The sequence below is a fragment of the Sphaerodactylus townsendi genome, linkage group LG03 (assembly GCF_021028975.2).
Source record: "Sphaerodactylus townsendi isolate TG3544 linkage group LG03, MPM_Stown_v2.3, whole genome shotgun sequence".
In the NCBI taxonomy this organism is placed as follows: Eukaryota; Metazoa; Chordata; class Lepidosauria; order Squamata; family Sphaerodactylidae; genus Sphaerodactylus; species Sphaerodactylus townsendi.
This window is the reverse complement of record NC_059427.1, coordinates 7,145,701-7,169,212: the sequence shown is the minus strand read 5'-3', so window position 1 is coordinate 7,169,212 and position 23,512 is coordinate 7,145,701. Positions and strand designations below refer to the sequence as shown.

Here is a 23,512-nt window from a genome sequence, read left to right as displayed (position 1 = left end):
GTTAGGGCCACTGAGTGTAGAAACAGTGCTTTGCACAAACAAGTCGCCCAGTCCACCTGATGAATTGGGAAGGGGATGAAAAATGACAAGGAAATCAGCATTTGCTGTGAGCATGTGTGTGTTAGTAGAAGAGGAAGAGCAGATGGAAGCCAGTAAAACTGGCAGTGATTTTTATGGATGACAGGCTCAGAAGAATCAAGTTTCTTTTCCAACACATCAATCCTGCCTTTTTTATTAGATTAAAAAAAACTTTTGCTTTGCAAGTGATTAAGCACCCCTAGTCAGCAGATTTTTTAACAATTAAAAAAACACTCCAGAAAGTCAGTTTTATGAACAAATTTACAAGCCCGGTGGCTGGCAGATACCATTTTAGAAAAGGCATTCCTCGTCTTTCTTGCATGTTTGAGGAATGCCTCTTCCAGAGGCACTGTGGCAATGAGTGAGAGACAAGGAAAGCTAATGCTTTTTTGTGTCCTCCTGTAAATGGATGCTGACCTGGATGGGCCAGACTCTTTAGTTCTCGGAAGCTAAGCAGAGTTGACCCTGGACAGTATTTAGATGGAAGACCACCGAGGTCTCCCATCAGACCACCAACTCCAAATGTCTTTTGCCTTTAAAATCCCACGTGGTTGCCACAAGTCACCTGCAACTTGACGGCACTTAGCACCACCACTAAACAGATGGTGCTTCAGTTAATAAACTCATGTGATTAATCAACTAGGGTTTCTTCAAGTTGGATAAGGTGCCTGTTCATACTGTTTCCACCACATGGGTTTTTTCATGTCTAATAAGATGCAAATTCAGACTGAAGCTTTCCCCGCACGTTGAACACTGAAACAGCTTTTCCCCCAGGTGCAAGCGGTTGTGCACAATCAGGAGCCGTTTCCGACTGAAGCTCTTCCCACACGTCGAGCAACGGTATGGTTTTTCCCCGGTGTGGGTTCTCTGGTGGGAGGTCAGGCCTGCACTCCAGCTGAAAGTCTTCCCGCATTCAAAGCACTGATATGGTTTCTCCCCTGTGTGGGTCCTTTGGTGTGAAGACAGTTCTGCGCTCCGCCGAAACGTTTTCCCGCAATCTAAGCATTTATATGGCTTGTCCCGCCCATGAATCCGTTCATGCTGAATCAAGTACGACATGCAACTGAACTTCTTCCCGCAGATGGGGCACTGATAGTGCTTCTCACCTGTGTGGCTCCGCTTGTGCTGAATCAGCTGGGCATTGCGGCTGAAGCTCTTCCCACAGGCTGAGCACTTGAACGGCTTCTCTTTGGTGTGGATCCTCTCATGGAATATCAGGTGGGACCTCTGGCGGAAGGTCTTGGAGCAAGCGGAACACTTGTACGGCCTCTCTCCAGTGTGGGTCCTTTTGTGCAAAATCAAGTTGGAATTGCACGTGAACCTCTTCCCACAGATGGGGCATTTGTACGGCCTGTCCCCTGTGTGCATTCTCTTATGCCGGAGGAGGTAGGAGTTGCAGCTAAAACTCTTCCCGCACACAGCGCACTTGTATGGCTTCTCTCCTGTGTGGATCCTTTCATGGACGATGAGGTATGAGTTGCAGCTGAAGTTTTTTCCGCAAACGGAACAACTAAAGGGCTTCTCCCCTGTGTGGATTCTCTCATGCCGGATAAGGTGGGACTTGTCCCGAAAGGTTTTCAAGCAGGAAGAGCATTGGTGGGGCTTTTTTTTCCCGGCGTGCATCTGCTGGTGTCTTGTCAGATTGTCTTTACGGCTGAGGCTTTTTCCACACTCCGTGCACTGGTATGGTGCCTTCTGGGCTCTTTCCCGACGGAGGAGGGAAACATCTCCTGAACTCCCCGGATACATCTCGTACCAGCTTATTTGCTCCAGGCTTTCTTGCTGAGCATTATTCTCTTCAAATGTTCTCATCTGCCTGTACTCTGTTGGGAGGGAGAAGAGAACCGAACCTCATAAGGGACACATGAAGATGCCTTATACTGAATCAAATGTTTTGGTTCATTAGAGTTTATACTGTCCACTCAGAAGTTATGTCCATTTTGACAATTACAAACTAGGATGTAAAATTTTTTTAATGTGAATTTGTTTCACAAACAGCATCTTAGTGCCCTAATCAAAATCATAACTAACTAAATACTGTATGTTTTCCCCAGATTTCTATTTATAGTATCTCCTGTTGTATACATTTTTAAAACTGTTGTATACATTTTTAAAATTAGTTTAAACATTTATTAGCTTTTCTTCCTTATGAAGTTCAGGACAGTTTCTAATATAGATAACATACATAATATAAAATACATCAAAAACAAAATTACAATTTAGAACTGCTAGTAACTGAATCAAATGTGATCCTAAATAAAACCAACTGCTTCCGAAATACAGGAAGTGAGAGAGTAAGGGGTTGTTCCATGACAGTGGGGCTGCTACTGAAAAGGTCCTCTCTCATGAACCCACCAAAACAGCATATTTGATTGGTGGAGCAGTCAGGAGGGCCTCTCCCTGTGATCTTAATTTGCAGGCAGGAACATATGGGAGGAGACAGTCTTTCAGATACCTTGGTCACTAACCAGGCAGTTAGAGTATTAACTAACAATGCATGGAAATCAAAAATCTCTGCTAAATGATGAGACAATGGGGAACCACAGACAAGATCTCTCTCCTCTTTTATACCAACTCCCAGGGTAAAGCACCTATCATGCACAGTGCCCTGAGAGAAGTTCTCCCAGAGTTTTGACAGAAGATTTCCCCCATCAGCACTGTCTAACTGTTTCTTCTCTTACCGTGGTGAATTTTTTGCTGAACAGTGGATTCACCGACCACCCTGTGCCTTTCCATACAAGGATCTGATTGATGTATTCTCTTCTCTGGATGTGTTTCCTGGAACTCTCGTCTGTGCCACTTCTCAGGGAAGTTGTCCTGCTTGCCATAGGGAGAGATATTCTCCTCTGCTCTTCCCACAGATGTCCCATAGGGTCTCCCTGGCTCCGAGCCATCCAAATTATATTTTTGCTCAGCACTTATGTTTAGGTAACCTTTCACAGCTGTGATAAAGAAAACACACACCTGTGTCAAAGAAGAACCAACACTTAAGGCTGAAAACACATTATGTTACAAACAAGGTGGGTGAAATGAGAAATGGTTCAATGAGGAAAGGTACAGAAGGTTCCAGAACCTAACAGTCCCATGAAGGAAAGGAAATAACAAAGACTTAAAAACTGTTTTGAACTGGGTGAGGCACTTGATAAATTTCTCCCCACACACCTTTCATTAATAATGTGTTTGTGTGTACGCCATGAAGTCACAGCTAATTTATAGCAACTCCATAAGGTTTTCAAGGCAAGAGATGGTTTGCCATTGCCTGCCTCCAGGTGGCTGAGAGTTCTGAGAGAAATAGGACAGGCCCAACATGTCGTATCCCTAGACTGTTCAATGACAGGGCTTTGTATTCATTTATTGAAAACAGCATCAGGAAAAGGCATTTAGACTTCTATTTTCAGAATTAAAATTAAGCACCCAAACATCTTCCATTATGCCTCACACCATTCCATGTCACATAACACCACTCCCTCAGTACTAGTTCCCATGGGGGGAATGGCACCCCTCCAATCTCATGGGAAAGAGACAGTATGGGCTTCACTTAGGCCAAAACAACCCACATTCCCCAGTGCTTTGAAGTGCAAAAAACAACAGGTATCTAACGAGCATATTAGGCCTCGCCTGGAAACGAAGAGACAAAGAACAGATAGTCCCAGGGAGGGAGGACGCAGTCTATTGAGAAAGAATCCCACATCCCACCTGGAAGACATGGCAGGATTGGGCCAGAACTGGGCAGATCATGACACAAGGTCACCTAGTAGGCTTCATGAGGAGAAGTCCTGGCATTCTTCCCCCCGCCCCCTCCATTTTCCAAGCCCTGCACAGTGTGGGAAGTAGGGAAGGGGTGATTCTAGCTGAGCCCCACATGGAGGATTGGGATGTGTTGCTTTCTAACCTTCACAAGTCATCAGTCTGGAACACTAACTTGATGCCTGTCTTTCTGTGCCGGTTCCATTCATTAATTCAGTATCTGTCTGTTTCCTGTGACCACCTGCTCAGATGGATACAGGATGGCCAAAGGCGTCTAATGTTGCATTACCAAAGATGATCTGAGATTTTAGGCCTAAGTAATCCTTACCAAGCGAGCTGGTTTCCTCCTCATCTTCCTTCTTGGTATCTAAGCACAGCTGCTTCTGCCCGGAATGACCTGGAGCCTGGCCCGCCTCGGAGAAACTCACAGCTGCTTCCGCAAGCAGAGTCAGTACCTAAATAGAGGAGAGAAACAATTTTAAGGATGAGGGATGTGGCTAGGGGGATGGACACTAAGTAGCTCCCAAGGCCCTGTTGCAGATAAAGATTCACCCACACTGGTGGGGCCTTTCCAATGGGGTAGTGAGGTTGCTGGGGCCACGATGATGTAACTTCTGGGGTGACTGAAAGTGACACCATAGTGCCATGGGTGCTCTAGGATTTGGCAAAATCTCTACTGTTTTAACCTCAGTTTAGTTGTAGTTTTTGGCTAGAATCCCAGGCACTGTGATGATGTCATTCCCAGCCGCTCCAGAAGTGATGTCATTGTGACCCTAGTAATACCAGTGATTGCAGCCCCTCATTTTTCTACTGCTATACGACATCAGTGGCAGAGGAATTGCGAAACTCCATAGGGCCTAGATATTTCCTGGAATTATAACTGATCTCCTGAGTATACAAATCAGTTACTCTGGAGAAAATGGCTGCTTTGGATGGTGGACTCAATTGCATTTCACCCTATTGAGGTAACTTCTCTCCCCAAACCCCGACCTCCACCGGCTCCACCCTCAAATCTTCAGGAATTTCCCATGGGGGAGAAATTTCCCTGATGTGGAAGGAAGAGTCAGTGGGGGGCAGGAGGATGCCCACTGAAGTGGGAGAGACCTGGTTGACAGTGAACTAGGGTGAAATTGCATAGGGGAGACCAGTGGTGGGATTCTAATCCATTAAACACTGGTTCGCCCCCACCGTGTGCACCCCCCGCTTCCCACTTACCTGGATGTGCCTTCTGGGGGGGCTGGGCCACCAATTGGACAGCGCGGCTCTGGGCCAGCTGCATGGCCTTTGGGGCAGACCTGCTGGCCTGGGTGAAGGTGCTGGGAAAGAGCCCGTTCCACATGTCATTGCCCATGAAGACCACCCCAGACAGGCGCCGCAACACCGGCAAGTGGCCGTGGAAGAGTGGCATCAGCAACGGCAGGCCAGGGCCCCAGGGCAGGCATGCAAAATTGAAGAGCATTGCGTTGATCAGGACCAGCATGCCCTGCTTGAAGCGCCACAGCAGCCAGGACCGGCCCTGACTGTTGGCTCCGGGAGGCAGGCGCTGCACTTACCCAGCTCCACCTGCGACAGCAGGAAGCCGCAGGCAAAGAGGCCCAGTGCTGCCACTGCCCCCAGCACCACGAAGCCCAGCACCAGCCAGCTGTCTATCCTGCAGCACGCCGGCCTGGAAGTGGTGTGGCCCCTTTACTACCTCTCCCAGGGGAGGTGGAGCGAGGGGTTTAACAGCTGGTTTGTCCGAACCGGCTGAATCCCACCACTGGGGGAGGTGCTACTTATAGGTCATTACTAGGCGGCCCCTCCACAGGGATGAAGAAAGACTTCACCCCCTCCCCTTACAGTGGCCTTCTCAGGATCTTGTGTAAAGCCCCCATTACCTGTTTTTCCATTCTCTCTGCGTCTCTCTGCAGGAAATCCTCAGCCAAAACCACCGCTTGGAAGCAGGTCTCTGGACCACATTCCCGTACCCAGCTCTGGATCTCTGCTGGGAGGACACTCAGGAACTGCTCCAGGATCAACATCTCCAGGATTTCCTCCTTGGTGTGCCTCTCAACTTTCAGCCATCCGTGGCAAAGCTCCCGGAGCTGGAGCCATGTCCCTCTTGGTCCCTCGGCCTCCTGGTAGCGGAAACGCCGGAAGTGTTGGCGCTGCTTCTCCCTCTTCAGGGCATCCCCTTTCAAGATGGCTGTCTTTACCTTCCCATAATCCTCTCTGTCTCTGACCTTCAGCCGGCTAAAGGCCTGCTCAGCTTCCCCGCAGAGAGCAGGCAGGAGCCGGATTGCCCATTCTTCCTTAGGCCACTGGCAAGCTTCGGCCACTTGCTCAAAGGTGGCCAGAAAGGCCTTTGGGTTGCCCCATGGTGTTGTAGGCTCCTCCAGCATCTGTGGGATGGCCCAGTGTGACTGAGGGGACTCCACTGACTTCAGGAACTCCTGCCACTGTGCCTCCCAGTGCTGAAGTAAGCCCTCACAGGGCTCCTGTTTCACCGGTTGTGCTCCTGGGATTTTGTGCAGGCCTTCTCCGGTACTTCCAACCTGGGCGACATGGAGATCTTTCCCAGTACCCTCTAGCCCCTCCCCTTGTATTCGCTGTGTTGGGTCTTGCTGCTCCATTTTCATGCTGGCTACTTCCTTTTGGCTATTCCCTCAAAGGGACGGTCTCTTTTGAGATCAGAGACGCACAATTAAAAAGATGCGAGTGAAGCTGTAGCAGTCTGGGACAGCATGAGGGGATTTTTCCCTGAGAGAAGTAGAAGAGGAGGGAATAACACAATCAGCACATCTGACCTGCCAACCCAGATTAAATGTAACACCAAGAGTTACATTGGGGCACCCTATCTGAGACTTGGGGCACCCTATCTGAGAAGGGGACCCAAAGTTTAGACTTGGAACACAGAAGGTCCTGGGTTCAATCTCCACCTCCTCCAGTTTCCATTCTGTTTTGTTTTGAAAGGATTTCAGGTCCTGGAGGGTTCCTGATAGCCACAGGTGATAATACTGGCTAGATAGATCGATAATTCTTTATTTTTTAGGAAGCTTTGGGAGCCCTCCTTAGGGGAAGAGGCCTCTCCTGAACTGACAGGATTGTCTCTTGTTGGCCAGACTAAAACAGAAGCTGTGGGGGAAAATAACATGTGCAATATACCTTTTTCCTTCAGAAAAAAATCCAATTCTGATTTCCTCAACTAGGAAATGAGTGTGGTTGCCCTTCTAGCAGCCTGGTACATTAATGAGATAAAGCTGCCCATTGTATCTCTGCATGAGTCGCAGTTCTTGGTGACTTTCCGCAAGCCAGAGCACATGTGCAGATCAGCAACTTGTGGAGAATCACAGGGCACAGAGTTATTTCGTTTGGATAATTGCGTGAGCCAATTGCTGAGGAAAAGTCACCAAGGTTTCTAAGTCTTGCATAATCGATGTTTCGGCGTTTTTTGAGAAAGTGAACAAGTATGTTGATAATGGTGATTCAGTAGATATACATTTTCAAAAGGCTTTTGACAAAGATCAGGGACTCCTGAGTAAGCTTAGCAGTCAAGGGATAAGTGGGTGGGTTCTGCTATGGATCAAAAATTGCTTAAATGACAGGAAACAATGAGTAGGAATAAATGTACAATTCTCACAATGGAGAGACACCAGTTACTTTGCTCTCTCTGTCTGGATTGGGCCATTAATGTGTCATGTTAAGATTTAGGTTTTGCTTCAGTTCTGTTTTTAGACATCTGGCCGGTTCTATGAACCTAATTCTATGCACTGTTTATTGAATGTCTCCTTCTTTCAGGCATATCGACTCACTCTGTGTAAACTGCCTTGAATCCCAGTGAGAGAGGCAGGCTATAAATAGACATATAAATAAAGATATGTTCATTAATGATCTGAAACCATGGGTGAGCAGTGAAGTGGCCAAGTTTGCAGGTGACCCAAAATTATTCAGGATGGTGAAAACTTTGGCCAACTGTGAAGAGCTCCAGGAGAAACTGGCTGAGTGAGAGGCCATGAGGCAAATGAAGTTTTCACTTGGTCAGGTTAGGAGGCAGCCTGTCGTCATCTCATCTCCATTTTACCTATATTTCTCTCTTGCCTCCCTTTTTCTCAGATGTGTTGGTAGGTCAGCTAAATGAGCCTCAGAGGAGCCCTCCAAGACCAAACCAAATATCCCTGCCCAGTAGCCTGTTGCCGACAGCAGGCAGTCAAGAAGACCACCAGGGAAAGGACTGCTGTCCCTGAACATGGAAGTTCCACTTTGCTTTCAGGGCTAACAGCTGCCAATACTCTGATCACCATCTAATTTTTAATTTACTTAAACACCCCACATTTCTAAATCAACAGGGACCAAAAGAACCTTTCAAACTACTCCTCTCATCCATATTATCTTTACAACAACCCTATTAGGTAGGTTGCACTAAAAGTATGTGACTGGCCCAATGGCACTTAAGGCAAAGCAGGGATTCAAACCCAGTTCTCCCAAGTCCTAGTCCAGTGCCCTAACCACCAGCTCTTCAACCTTCTAACCTAATACATCTTGTGGTGGTGAGTTCCACACCCTTTGGAGAGAACATGAATTCTTTTGTTTGCCTCGAATCAACCCAGCGGGATGAAAAGGGGGGAAAAAAGACTCTCGATCCCATGCATGATTGTGAATCATCTTCCTGCCCTCCTGATCGGAGAACCGTTTTGCTTTAAGTGAAAGGGGAGGGGATTTTCTCCCCATTTTGACTTGACTTGGGCAGGGCGCCGCTTGCAAACCCCTCAAAGCCCCCGTGAAAAAAAAGGCATCTAAGCCCCCACCTAAAGAACCAGGCTGCAAAACCAACCCGATTCAGTTTCCCAGAAGCCAGAGGCGGAGAGCTTGGGAAGACTCCCTGTTGAATTGCTGCCTGGCGAACTGCAATGCAACAAAAACACATGCACGCGCGCACGCACGCACGCACGCACCCCGCCCTTCAACTCACCCAAACACCCCGGATCCACGTTTCTCCCCAGAGATTGCACTACATTGAGAAGAAGAAAAAATCACACACAAATATACTTTCCGGGGGAGGAGACAACACAGGAAGAGGGGACGATTTACCATAGAGAGAAACAGGACAGAATCCCACCCCTCTGATATCCTTTTCAATGGGCGGGGGGGGGGGGGGCCATTTCGCTTTCTTGGAGCGGCTAATTAATGCGCCCACATAGAAATGAGTGCATAGATGAATACATCATCATCATCATAAAATAATGCGGGCTGGAGGAGGCGGCGTTTGCCTCCATCTGTCCCCTCGCTTTGTCTTATATGATATAAGCCCTCTCCACAGCCAATCAGAAGGCTTTCTCAGAGGCTTGTCATTACCCTTTGTCAAAACAATCAGGCAAGAAACACAAAATACTGTCAAAATGTAATTCACAGCTTTGCATTATCTCCAATGGAAGTGTGAAATAAAGTGCTGGTTAAGTCACAGACGATTCACAGTGACCCCGTGGAGTTTTTAAGGTAATGGATGAGCAGAGATGGTTTCCATTGCCCATCTCTACGTAGCAACAGTGGATGATTTCCAATGCAACTGCTAACTGGCACTCACACTGCTTACCTTCCAAGATTTGACGAGATCAGGTTAGCCTGATGGTTCTTAGGATTACCTGCATAGATTTCCAAGTAATGCTTTTATCTCGAGCTGCTTTCACATGGAGGCAGTTCTTTGCGGAACCTTCAAGGCTAAATTGGAGTCTCCATGAAGTAGTTTTCCTTGCTTTCTATTTTGCCATTTCCTGCAACCACCATCCCCCTCTTTATTGGATAGTTTGGTGGGCTTATTCATTTAAAAAATCAGTGATTGTTAATTGCTGTAGTGTTTTAATTATGTACTAGTAGTTCATGTGTTCTCCCCCTCCCCCTTTTGAGTAAGTCTCTAGCTCTTTTCATTGTGGAGCTTTCAGAGGAAAGGTGTAGACTGCAAACATTCCAAAAAGATTGTACCAAATCGGGGGGGGGGGGGAAGCTAGGGAAAACATAGAAATTGAATGACAGGTTTCATCATGTGGCTGCTCCCCAAAATAGCTCTGCTGTCCTAAACCCAAGATGGAGCAAAATACCTGTATAAAAACAGCCCTGCTTTTAAGTCGCCCAGTAACTCACAATAAAATGCGAGGCGTTAATTTGGCATTCACTGATATCATCTTACACAGTCTTACAGGAAAGGCCATGACATTATAGGACTTGCCAATTTATTTACACTGACAAACCAATCAAAAGGAAGAGTTACAATGTATGTTGAATGTGTGGTGTTGATTCCATCCCCTTTAGGTCTAATGTGAAATGAACTGGCAATATGGAAAATTTGGAAGTTGAAATGCCACTCTTGTACAGTTAGGAAGAATGAATTCTAGGGGTTTCCTTCACCATCCTCCTTCTTCCAATCTGAGCACATGATGTGTTTGGTAATTAAATGCACTGTTTCCCCACGAGGGTTTGGACATTCCTGGAGATTTGGAGGTGGAAACTGAAGAAGGCAGGTGTTATAATACCATGGAGTCTACCTTCCAAAGCAACTGTTTTCTCCAGAGGAACTGGTCTCGGTAGTCTGGAGATCAGTTGTCATCCTTGGGGGATCTCCGGGCCCCATCTGGAGGTTAGCAACCTTTCTCCCCACCCACATGAATACTAGGTAAATGTTCTCAGAGAAGTTACTATTTATTTCTTTGCCCTCCCACACTTCATTAAGCAGTAAATTGTGACAAAATTATATCCCCAGCAACCTCCCTAAATCCTATTTGTTTATTTCAGTTTCTATCCTAAAGTCTTTTAGGAAGTCAACAGCAGTTTGGATATGTCCATGTATCAGAATTCCAGAGGTATCTGCAGGCAGAAAAAGATTAAGGAGCCGTGTCATAAACATCTGTGTGTACTGTTAACATTCACATCAGGGCAGTTTTTGTGGTATAGCCATTAAAGCTTCATGGGTCCCTAGAATTGTCTGCCAAGCAGTGGCGTTCCTGCCTAGGGACAGGGGGTACCCTATGTCCCCGGGCGCCCCCCATTTGGTCACGTGGGGGGGCATAACGATACTAGATAGTTTTGTGCTTTTTAAATGTTTAAGAGTGTTTTTCACGTTTCTGAGTGCCTGCAGGAGGCGGCAATTCAGTTAAGGCTATGGCGCAGAATTTCAGAGGTACCATCCAGAGACTGTCCTTGATGATACCACTCCAAATTTGGTGATAGTTTGGATCGAGGGGCAAAGCAAGTTATGGACCCCCCCAAAGGGTGACCTCCATCCCATTGTTTTCAATGGGAGCTATGCCTGAGATGGGGGCTACTTCCATTTGAGGGACCATAACACAGTCCCCTGAATTCTCTTCACCAAACTTGGGTGGAATCTCAGATATAGTTAACAGATGATGCCGAAATTTGGGGGTACAATCTCAATCTAAAAATACACCCTTCCCAGGCACCCCAAGAAATTTGTCCAAGATTCTTTGTTTTGCAGTGACTTTAACCATTGCCAGCCAATGGGAATTTCATGAAAGTCATGTGGGTAGTCTGCACATTTTGGAAGATAGAGGCACCAGACTTTCAGGGTGGCTCCAGGAGACCTCCTGGTAATAGCGCGCATCCAGGTTTGGAGACCTTTGCTTCTGGGGGGTTCAATTTATGTGTCCTCAAAAGACTTATTTTGTTTCCCCTGCTCACTGCATATGAAAGCCTGTGGGCTGAGGTTCTCTCAGAACTCTCTCAGCTTCCCCCCCCCCCCCCCCACTCCAGAAGCAAAGCTCACTTCAAGCTTGGATACTATTGCTCAAGGGCCTCTTGGGCCGCAGCAGAAGTATCTGGCTAGCCCTATCTTCAAAATAATGTGCAGAATGCCCTCAGGAATTCCTCATTAGCTACAATGGAACAAAAAAGTCACTGCAAAACTCAGAAATCTAGAAGACAGAAATTTCTTAAGAGATGCCTGGAAAGGGATTAATGTTACAAAGCTAGTGACACTGGAATTTTTCAGAACATCATCTGGTAACTATTCTTATGATGCTACCCAAGTTTGGTCGAGTTATGTTCAGGGGGACAAGTTATGGTCCCTCAAATGGAGTAGCCCCATCTCAGGTTAAGTTTCATTGAAAACAATGGGGATGAGGGCATTCCATTTGGGTGTCCATAACTTTGCTGCCCCCCCTAATCCAAACATCATCAAACTCAGGGTGGTATGCTAATCAGGGCAGTCTCTGGATGATGCCCCTGAATATCAATGGTGCCGCTTAGTTTAAAAATGCATTTCCTGCAGGAATGAAAAAAACTTCTAAAATACCCCCCCCAAACCCAAATACTTTGCATTCACATTTTCTGTTCATGTTGGGCAGGACATGTCCGGACAATTTTTGTCGAGATGTGCCCATAAATTACCTTGAATTCATCTGAATCTGCTATTTGTTTTCATCTTGAATCTCAAACCCTCAAAAGTGATGCTGTTTCAGGAGTGCAGGAGAATCACCCCAAACAGCATCACTTTCAGTGCTGTTTTAACCAGGGACCCTAGATTCTCCCTTTAGAGTTGGATTTAAAAGAAGAATCTAGAGCTTTCCCCTGGTTTTAAACAATTCATTGAGAGTGAAGCTGTTTGATGGGTGAATCCCTCTAGAGGTGTTTCATTTGTGAGATGATAGTCTTTGACATTTGTTTAGTAAATGTTTTGCTGAGGAGTGATTTGTGAGAGATTTACATGCTTAATACCCACTTGCAATCTGGCTTAAGGTTGTTTCTTAGGCTAATCAACCTACCTCATATAGGGTTGTTGAGATTAGGAAGTAGGAAAAGAGTTGGTGGGAGAGAGCCATGTATGTTTTGATGGGAGTGGGAGGTATTTTGTGAGCTGGGTACAAAAAAATCATTGTTTGGTCATGGTGAGAGGTGGCTGCCCTTACACGGGCAGGAGGTGGGGAAACTTTAAACTCAGGAAGAAGCTTTGTCCCCTGGTCAGCTTTGCTCTAGAGTGACGCCATGCCTGCAAGATCTCAAGACACGACTTTTCCCCACCTCAGCTCTTTGAGATCCTGTCTCTGTCAAAAATGGAACCTGGAACCAGATTAATGCAAAGAATGGATTGTTCCATCAATGGATTGACACCCTCCCCCTCCCCCGCCCCCCAAATTATGTTGTAAACAGAGTTTGTGAAGAAAACCGTCTTTCAGACTGTGGGCTATTAGATTCCATACAAATTATTTGATGATCAAGGTGAACATTTCCATGTGATTTTTTTCATGTTTCAACAGGTGCTTTTGACGATGGAAACCTTTGCCACAGGCAGAACAGTGGTATGGTTTTTCTCCAGTGTGCGTCCTATGATGTATGACAAGGTCTGCATTGCGGGCAAAGCTCTTCCCACAGACAGAGCACTTGTGTGGTTTCTCCCCAGAATGAGTTTTTCCATGTAAAATTAGATATGACTTGCAAGTGAAGCACTTCCCGCACGTTGGACATTCGTAAGGTTTTTCCCCAGTGTGGATTCTTTCATGAACAATAAGATGTGACTTTGAACCGAAGCACTTCCCACAGGTTGAACACTTAAAAGGTCTTTCCCCGGTATGGATGCGCTCATGGATGATAAGGTGTGAATTACAACTGAAGCGTTTCCCACAGACAGAGCATTTATAGGGGTTGTCTCCTGTGTGGGATCTCTCATGTGCAATGCAGTGGGAGCTCTGAGTAAAGGTTTTCCCACAAAAAGAGCACTTGTATGGTTTCTCCCCTGTGTGCTTCCTTTCGTGCCTCATAATCTCTGAATTACTGCTGAAATTCTTCCCACAGATGGTGCAGTCAAACGGTCTCCCTTCTGCATGGTTTCTCTCATGCAGGGCCAAGAGCGAATTCTGAGCGAAGCCCTTTCCACAGTATGAACATTTGTAGATATTCTCTCTGGTATGGACCCTTTTGTGATGAACGAGACCTATGCACGTGCGGAAATGTTTCCTGCACTGCATGCACTCGTATGGTTTCTCCCCAGTGTGGGTTCTTCCATGCTCAACGAGGCGTGAGCTCTGACTGAAGGCCTTCCCACAGTATGAGCACTTGTGTGGTTTCTCTTCTTTATGGAGCCGCTGATGTCTCATAAGGTGGTCCTTGCGACTCAAGCGTTTTCCACATTCAGCACATTGGAAGGGTGTATCCTGATTATAGACCCTTCTGTGTCTAGGAGGAGCTGAGCCTTCTCTGAAACTTTTGTCTTCCATAGGGCATGTCTCTCCTTTGTGATCTAGGAGGGTTTCATTGGTGGCCTTGTTAGTCTCACCAAGAATGGACTTGCTCATTCTTTTCCTTGGGTAGCTTTTTGGCTGCTTCTTTGGGCTATCTCTTGAGTGATTTCTTTGCTGCTTTATTGGAGTGAACAGATTCTGGGAAGTTTTTGCCTCCTTCTGGAAGATGTCTGCCATCCTTCTTTGGGAAGACCCAACCGGTTGGTCTTGCTCAGGACTTCCCTGTTTTGTGTCCATCATGGTTGCTTCCCCATAAACTGCTGGAATGGAAAAAGAAATAAATAATTCAAAATGATTGGAGGTCTAGACTTGGAGTTGGGTAATTCCTGGAGATTTGGGGCAATTCCTGGAGATTTGGGATATGATGCCATAGAGTACCACCATACAAAGCTGCTATTTCTTCTCTAGGGGAACTGGACTCTGTAATCTAGAAATTAGTTGTAATGCCAAGAGATCTCAAGGCCCTTTTTGGAGATTAGCAACCCTTGCTAGGAATAAACCAGAAACAAATATTGGGATGTATAAAAGGATGCACTTAGTATGATTGGTTGAAGCCATGGAGTTACCAACTCGGATTGGGAAATTACTAGAGATTGTGGGGTGGAGCCTTGAGAAGGAGGCGCCCAGTGAGCTAAATATGTCCTTTGAAGGTCACTGCAATCAGCCAGTGAAAATCCTTTGGTGATCCCTGGCCCAGGGGAAGTCCAGCTGGCCTCAACCAGGGCCAGGGCTTTTTCAGCCCCGGTTCCTGCCTGGTGGAATGCTCTTTCTGGGGAGACCGGAGCCCTGCGGGATTTTACACAGTTCTGCAGGACCTGTAAAACAGAGCTGTTCCACTGGGCATATATGGTTGAGGCAGCGACTGTGAGACATCAAAATAGGCTCCTCCCTCCCTCCCTTTCTGCTGGGGTACCATTAGATTACATTGAATAATATGGGGCCCGTGTATTAGTATGAGAACCACTGAGAGTTCTTTTTGATGTATTTTAGATTTAAATGATAATTTTGTATTTGTGGTTTATTATATTTATTGCCGTTTTATGTACTGTTTTATTCATTACTGTAAATCACCCTTGGCCTTCCAGGGAAGGGTGGTGACCAAATTGAATAAATAAATATAGTGGCACAAAATATACCCTTTGAATCTACCCACCTACCAAAGCAGCCATTTTCTCCAGGTGAACTGATCTGTCACCTGGAGATCAGTTGTCATAGTGGGAGATCTCCAGCTACCACCTAGAGGTTGATCCACCATAATATAAACAAATAGGACAGGTGCTACTTTGCACCTATTGGCTAGGAGTAACCTAGTATTGAATAACATAAAACCAATTTATCCTCAACACTCCACAAGTCTTCCAAGGCTGATTTTGCACTTTCTAAATGCTCCATGGCTTATCTGGGGAGCGTACCTGCTGCGGGGCTTCTCACCCTACTTGTAGTTCCTCACTCCTGCCCGGCTCTTTCCTTTGCTTGAGTCAGGGCCCGTGCGGGAAGACCCAAATGGTTCCCCACAAGCCCGGGGTTTCCCATAAGCACCGCTTAGGCACTGCAGTCTGTTCCACACAGAACGCGGGCAGGTGCTGAGAATCGGCACCCTTGCCCCCTATCTGAAATCCTTGCTTCCCCCCCTGCAAACTCCTTGCCGTGCGAGAGAATCGCCATTTCCTCCCCTCTGCAAACTCCTCACACATGGGGGGGGCGGGGGAGGGCAGGAATTCCCTTGTTTGTTAGGGTGGGCACGCCGCTTTTCTGTCCTAGGTTTCTCCCTCCTTTCTAAAAATCAAGGTTTCTCCCCCAGTTTTTTCCCCCAAAGCAAGGGGGGGGGTGCTGATTCTCAGCGCCTGTTCATTAGTGGGGTGGGCCTTCCGCTCGCCTCAACAGACACCTTGTGAGGTAGGTGGGGCTGAGAGAGTTCTGAACGAATTCTGATTAGCTCAAGGTCACCCAGCAGGAATGTTGAAGTGGGGAAACAACAGTCCACTGCTCATATGAATGGGGAACCAAACCCAGTTCTCCAGATTAGAGGATAAAATGGAGGGAAGGAGAACGATAAGAACATAAGAACTAGCCTGCTGGATCAGACCAGAGTCCATCTAGTCCAGCACTCTGCTACTTGCAGTGGACCACCAGGTGCCTTTGGGAGCTCACATGCAGGATGTGAAAGCAATGGCCTTCTGCTGCTGCTGCTGCTTCCGAGCACCTGGACTGTTAAGGCATTTGCAATCTCAAATCAAAGAGGATCAAGATTGGTAGCCATAGATCGACTTCTCCTCCATAAATCTGTCCAAGCCCTTTTTAAAACTATCCAGGTTAGTGGCCATCACCACCTCCTGTGGCAGCATATTCCAAACACCAATCACACGTTGCGTGAAGAAGTGTTTCCTTTTATTAGTCCTAATTCTTCCCCCCAGCATTTTCAATGGATGCCCCCTAGTTAACAATGTTAATCACTCTGGATCCCCTCTGAGGAGAAAAGTGGAGTATAAGTGAAGGAAATAAATAAAAATAAGATCAGAAAAGCCGAGTAGGGTCAAAGGATTAAACCTACAACACTTCTGCTGTGTTCTGAAACAAAGGTCACTTCTTTGCTGCTTTAGACGAAAAAGAAAAAAAATTGAGAGATTTGATTAGCCCTAGGAGATGGACCAGGTCAGCCTGATTTTGGCCCCTTGTGCACTCACCCCTTGTGCACTCACCTTCTGCTGCATGGTTCTCTGCTTTCCTGTGGGCTCTCCTCGTGCTTCCTCATTTTCACATGTGGAGGTGCTCCACTGCTTCTCCTGAGTCAAGCTGTCATTTCCCCTGGCCCCTTGTTTCCATGTCTGGAAGTTGTTTAGCATTCCCTTTCTTTGCTTTTTTTTAGACTACCATTTCAATCTTATTTTTTTAAAGACTCAGAATTAAAACAAAGGAGGCCCGTGCCAGAGGAACTGCTCCTGAATATGCAGGGGAAGGGGTGTCGGAGTGCAAAAGCTGAGTGGAGCAAAACACACGTTGTGTGCTCCATTTTCACCACACAGACAGGGAAAACATCACACTTTTCCTGTTCCTGAAAACTGTGGGACTTCTCTGATCTGTGTTGTGGTGAGATCTGAAGAGGGAGGAAGCCTGCACAATTGAGAATCTGACCTGAAAGTAACATTCGCTTGACTCTCAGTAACCAAACATGTACAACAGCCCCTTGTGAGGCCTCAGCAGCTAAACAGGGTTGGCCCTGGTTAGTACTTGGAGGGGAGCCCATCAAAGAAGTCCAGGGTTGCTATGCAGAGATAGGCAATGGGAAACAACCTCTGTTCTTATCTTGCCTTGAAAACCCTATGGGGCGACTGCGACTTGGCAGCACTTTATGCCCATATTAAGAGGAAAGGAAGTTCTTACCCAGTGATGAAATGTTTGCATAATTCTCCCGCATGACTTCCCTGTGTAAAGCCCTTTGGACTGGATCCAGCAAGGCCCACTCCTCCTCAGTGAAGCGCACAGCTACCTCCTCGAAGGTTACTGGCCCCTGAAAAATGAAAATATCCCACTTCAAAAGAAAACGAATAGATTTTAAAAAAATATGTTGTAAAACTGCCTTGGAGAGGAGGAGGGAAGGGGATTGCTGACAGCATTGCTGCATAGCCAGTCAGTGCTGGACTCAATGCCACAAACAGGAAGGACTCAGCGCCACCTAGGGGAACTGATTGTACACCTCACCTGGCCAAAATGCAGTATTTGTGCTTCTTCAGCCACAGGCTCTGAACTGTAACAAGAGCAGAGTTTGCTTTTGAAGCTGGAACTGGGTTCAAGTTAGAGGTGCCAACTTTGGTGGTGAACTTCCTGCAGATTTTGGGGGTGGATCCTGGAATGAGGGAGTCCTTAGTAGAGAAAGATCTTAATAAGGCAGCCATAGAGCCCATTTTCCAAAGCAGCCATTTCCTCCAAAATAACTGATTTCTGTTGTCTGGAGAGCAATTATAATTCTGAGAGATCTCCAGGCACACCTGGAGGGTTGCAATCTTGTTAGTTAGTTAGTTAGTTAGTTAGTTAGTTAGTTAGTTAGTTAGTTAGTTAGTTAGTTAGTTAGTTAGTTAGTTAGTTAGTTAGTTAGTTGTTAAGAAAGGCAGGAGAGACTTTGGAAATAACATAAATAAATCTTTGTTCCATTACTGGAGACAATGGCACTGCATCACAGATTATATGATGATGCTCTATGCTTATACTGCTGCTTATTTGTTTACTTGTTTGTTTTGACTTCTAGGCTGCCCTTCTCCATTTGAGCTCAGGGCAGACCACAACAATCCACATAACAAGCATTAAAATGAGCAACAGTAAAATCCAGCCACATCTCGGCACCATTTAAATCAATCCAAAGGGTGGGACATTCTCAAACGCTCCATAGACAGACCTACATATCATTTGGGAGGAGGGAAGGGGGAAACTAAGGGGGAATAGAGGGGGGAGGGGAAATGGAGAAGGAAGGGGAAAGGGAAAAAGAAGAAAACATTTATGCTTATGACCGTGTAGTTACAACAATAAACTTATCTAAGCTGCCTTGTCTGAAGTAAAGCTTTTGTCAACCTCATTCCTTGTTATCTACTCTGACTGGAGGTGGATCTCAAGAGAAAAAAAAGCAGAGGAAGGTATTTCCTGACATCTGCTCCCTGTGATACTTCAACTGGAGATCTCTGGAAGGATAGACTGGGAGACCTTACATCTGTAAACCATAAACTCCACCACTGAACTGTGGCGCCTCTCCACCCACAGGCCTTGCTCCATGTTCTCACCTGTTGTTCTAGAACCATCATGAAATCCTCTGCAGCAGCCACAGCTTGGGCACAGTTTTCTGGTCCACATTCCCTGACCCAGCTCTGCATTTCCCCTGGGAGGACAGCCAGGAACTGCTCCAAGATCAACAGGTCCAGGATCTCCTCCTTGGTGCGTCTCTGTGGTTTCAGCCATGCATGGCAGAGGTAACGGAGTTGGGTGTGAGCCCTCTGTGGTCCTTCGGCCTCATGGAAGCAGAACCACCGGAATCGCAAGCGTTGCATCTCCATTTCAACAGCAGCCCCTGGAGGAACGGCGTCTCTGACCACTGTCTCTCCAGTGTCCAGATTGCCAACATCTCCTACAACAGAAGTGGGATTTCCTGCCTGGTTCACACCCTTCCCTCCTGATGTTTTCTCAACCATCTCGGGGAGCTGCTGGTGGTCCAGAGCAGCCCAAAATTGGTCTCCCAAGGGTGCAGTTACCTCCTTCTCTGCAGGCATCTCACCTACTTGGACTGGTCTTGCCTCTCCCTCGTGGAGACTCTAAAATCCAAATCGTTTTCTGTATATGCCCTCAAAAGGGTGCCTCAGCTTGCCTTGCAACATCCCTTACTAGCAATGCCAAGAATGTGTACTCACAAGCATTTCCAGGAGATGTTTCTTTTGAGTGGCGGCTCCTTCCTGTGGGGGAAACTAAGATTGAAAGTAGGGAAGGTATAGAGATTTGAATGTCAATTCAGATGCTGTCCCTTGGTCTACCAAAGAGTGGGGAATGAAAGGATGGACCTCAGTGAGGTACAATGCCATAGAGTCCACCCTCCAAAGCAGCCATTTTCTCCAAGTGAACTGATTTGTGTAGTATGAAGATGAGCTGTACTTGCGGGCCTCCCTAGAGTTCTCCCTAGAGAACTCCCATATCTGAAGATCAGCTGTAAGTCCAGGAGATATCAGCGTCCCACCAGGGCGTTGACAACTCTGGTTTGCACAGGAATGGGACTTGACTGATACTGCAGTAAATAGAACAATTATGGAGCCCGAGGGGAGGGCCCATGACAGAGCATCTGCTTGGCATATAAAAAGTCCCAGGTTCAATTCTCAGCCTCTCCAACTGAAAGCGTCATAAGAACATAAGAAGAGTCCTGCTGGATCCAACCACTTGGTTCGGTCTAGTTCAGGATCCCATCTGCCACTAATGGCAGGAGCACAGCTTTGCTTAAAAGACCACGCTGCTGGAAGCGTTTGAAAAGGGCGGGGGAGCGTGTTCTGTGAGCCTCTCTGCCAAACTTCCTTGTTTTTTGCCAGCTAATGACCGCTCTGTGTATGGGGAAGATTGAAACCACAACACCTCGTGCCCTTCAGTTATGCTGTGCCCAGAGGTGGGATCCAGCAGGTTCTCACAGGTTCCCGAGAGTAGGTTACTAATTATTTGTGTGTGCCGAGAGGGGGTTACTAATTGGTGATTTTGCCACGTGATTTTTGCCTTAGTTACGCCTCCTCCTCAGCAGTAAAGACAGAACTTGAAGCAGTCTAGCAGGAGGTGCACCGCGGCAGCTCATGCCCAGGCCCATTCATTTCCTCACTAAGGACCAGCTAGTGGCCAGCGCCCTGCCACAGCCCCTCGCCCAGAATGCCCCTCGAATGCCCAGCCAAGCCCCTGTCGTGCCCCTCCCAGCCCCATTGGCGCTATGCCACAGTTTGAATCCCAGCACCATGGGAACCTGTTACTAAAATTTTTGGATCCCACCACTGGCTGTGCCCCCCACGTAAATAGGACAAAATGGCCACAGAAGCCTCATTGTGAAAAATAGCCCATTTGGGTGAATTAAAATCATTTTGCTACATGCGGCTAACCTCACACATCTGCAAGCATTCCCTGAATGAGACTGTGCCAGCTTTTCTTTTTTTTAAAGCACACATGAAAAATTATGTGCCGACCCTGCAAGGTAGAAATGTTTCAATAAACCTAAACAAGCACAGACATGCCCTTTCAGCGGTTAGGGACAGAGAATGGAAGGCACATTGACACGTGTGCATTATTTTTAAAAGGGGGCTTTGGGGTTTTTCTGCCTGGAGAGCAAGAAGCCTAACCAGGTCAAATTTTCGCTTTGTGTGGCCATGTCATATATGTAGACCGCACATGATGATGGGTATGTGGCTATGTCACTTTCAGGAGCGTGAGACACTTTGGGTTACGACCTGGAGACTGGCAACCAGCTTGTGTGGGTGGAGCATGTTGTATCAATTTTGATTGGGGGGCATGTGGGACATATCAGACAACTCGTGGGGGGGGCACCTAGTGTACCTCTATTCTATTTTCAGACTAGCATGGCACACAGTGGGCTAATAGCTGCCATTTTTGTTTTAAGCCAGCCATCTGGGCATGCTCTTCAAAGCAGCCAATGAGCAGCTACAGCTGTATGGCATAAATATGGGCATGTTGCGTCTTGTGGGGTGAAATCATTGGCCGGCAAAAAACAAGGAAGTTTGGCAGAGAGGCTCACAGAACACGCTACCATTCCAATGAAGATAACACAGAACAGCTCTGCCTCTCCTTACTGGCTGCAGAAAAGATGCTCATTTTGGGTGAGAAAATACTGAGCACAGAAAAGACCCTAGATCCGTGATGGCGAACCTTTGGCACTCCAGATGTTATGGACTACAATTCCCATCAGCCCCTTCCAGCATGGCCAATTGGCCATGCTGGCAGGGGATGTTAGGAATTGTAGTCCATAACATCTGGAGTGCCAAAGGTTCGCCACCACTGCCCTAGATTATTCAAACACCAACACCAACCAAATACACACACATGCCAGTAGTTCTACCTACGGAAACCCATAAGAAGCTGTTTTAGGGTTGCCAGTCTCCAGGTGGGGCCTGGAGATCTCCAGCTATATTGATCTCCACATAATAGAGATCAGTTTCCCTGGAGAAAATGGCAGCTTTGGAATGTGGATTCTGTGGCATGATACCCAACTGATGTCCCTCGCCAGACCCTTCATAAGTGGGACCTGGGGATCCCCTGGATTTACAATTCATCTCCAGCTTACAGAGATTAGTTTCCCAGGAGGCAATGGCTGTTTTAGGGGGGTGAACTCTATGGCATTGTGCCCTGCTGAGAATCTTCTCCAAAGCCACCCTCCTCTGGCTCTACCCCACCAAATCTCCAGGTGTTTCCCCATCCAAAGCTGGTCACCTCAAGCTGTTTCATAGAGGGCTAGATCAGCCCCTTTGTCTAGTATGGTTTCTGACAGGGAATTCTCTCTCAGCCCTTCTGCTTGACACCCTTTATAAAGACCAAAGATGTCCAAAACTGAACATGGGACCTTCTCTGTATAATGCATAGGCTCTGGCTGCTGAGCTGTGGGGCCTCTCTGGCCCTGAACCTCTTTGTCTGTTGCCCAAATCCTCCCCGCTTCTCACAACTCACCTTCTCCTGCAGCTGTTCTCCCCTTTCCTTTCGGCTGTCTATAATTAAATGGCGCCACAGAGCCCCAAAGATTTCCCTTGGCTGCCATCTACTGGAAACAGACATTATGTGGGTGACTCAACTCCCACAGGGCGTTTTCGCACACACTTTTTGTTCCAGAATAAAAGCGAACCGCATTGATTCCCTTTGCTCTTTAATGGGGTTTCACGTAAATTTCGATGGCATTTGCACATGGCCCTGTAGTCACGCGATACTTCCCTTAGCTTACGAGTCCCCGCAGGTTTTGCATCTCACAGGAATGCGGTGCAAACGACGCATCCTGATTGGCTTTGCAGCTGCTATCCCAATGATCCGGGGTGGGCTAAACGCTCTTTATGCTGCCAATCTGGGTGTGGAGGGCGTTGTTCGCGTCATCCGCGTGAGGATGGCGTCGGTGGAGATGAAACCCTGATTGTCAGCCAAGTAGCTCGATACATCTCGCTGACTGAGACGTGATCACAAATCGCCGCTTATTTCATATCGTAGACTTCGTAGTTCTCGGCACAAGGAGTCGAGGTACTGCTACCTGGATTAGTAGGATTTGCCCTCACTAGATTGTACCTCGCTTTTGCTACAGAACTGCTTTGTAGGGCATAATATCTGATGGAAAAGCCATCAGGTCGCGAATGCTCTCCTCGACACAGAGGAGACAGAGCTGCTTCTTCTGGATCAGTACGCTTCTGTGCCACTGACGGTCGCATTCGTGTCTACCCGCGACAAGCCTTCATACGCGCACGCCGGACGATGCATGATAGTTTGCCGCAGGCTTCTGCACTTTCGCCGGTCAGTGAAACGGCTTAGGGCGCTGGTCTCGTTAGGTTGTTTTAGCGCCGCCGCTTCAGCGCGCCGCTTCTGGGTGTACCCGCGACCGTAGTGCAGGGACTGGTGAGGTATAACTGCGTGTGGTCATCATGGAACGATGAGGAATGGCTCAAGAACTTCCTCGCGATGAGCAGAGGAACGCTCCAGAAGGATCGCTGGACAGCCCTAGCACCAGCATTGAGGCGCCAAGACAACACGCCGATGCGGCGGCGCTAGTTCGTGGAGATGCGAAAGTGGGGATGGCCACTATTTCGGTATCTGGCCAGTCCTAACCTCTTCAGGGAGATGCGCGGTAGCAGCTTGGAGTGGGCAATCTACCACACGGCTTCGAGGAGCTGTCCGCGAATTCTGTGGAAGCCGCGGAAGAACATCCTGTTCAAGAGGTGGGTTGTCCGGGTTTATGATCCAGTGGAGAAGAGTAGGCTGAC

At 47.3% G+C, this 23,512-nt stretch overlaps 2 protein-coding genes across 10 annotated transcripts in view; both read right to left on the bottom strand.

Moving 5' to 3' along the window:
* Window positions 1-23,512, bottom strand: part of LOC125428526 (zinc finger protein 420-like) — an 815,993-nt gene that overhangs the window by 316,463 nt on the left and 476,018 nt on the right. The gene's annotated exons all lie outside the window — the stretch shown is intronic.
* Window positions 205-22,258, bottom strand: LOC125429281 (zinc finger protein 252-like). Its single transcript, XM_048490244.1, has 8 exons — window positions 22,224-22,258; window positions 18,815-19,477; window positions 17,427-17,553; window positions 13,014-14,305; window positions 5,703-6,470; window positions 4,154-4,280; window positions 2,760-3,020; window positions 205-1,901 (listed from the first exon to the last, which is right to left on the bottom strand). The coding sequence occupies exons 2-8, from the start codon at window positions 19,295-19,297 to the stop codon at window positions 751-753; spliced, it is 4,209 nt and encodes a 1,402-aa protein (XP_048346201.1). The 5' UTR covers window positions 19,298-19,477; window positions 22,224-22,258; the 3' UTR covers window positions 205-750.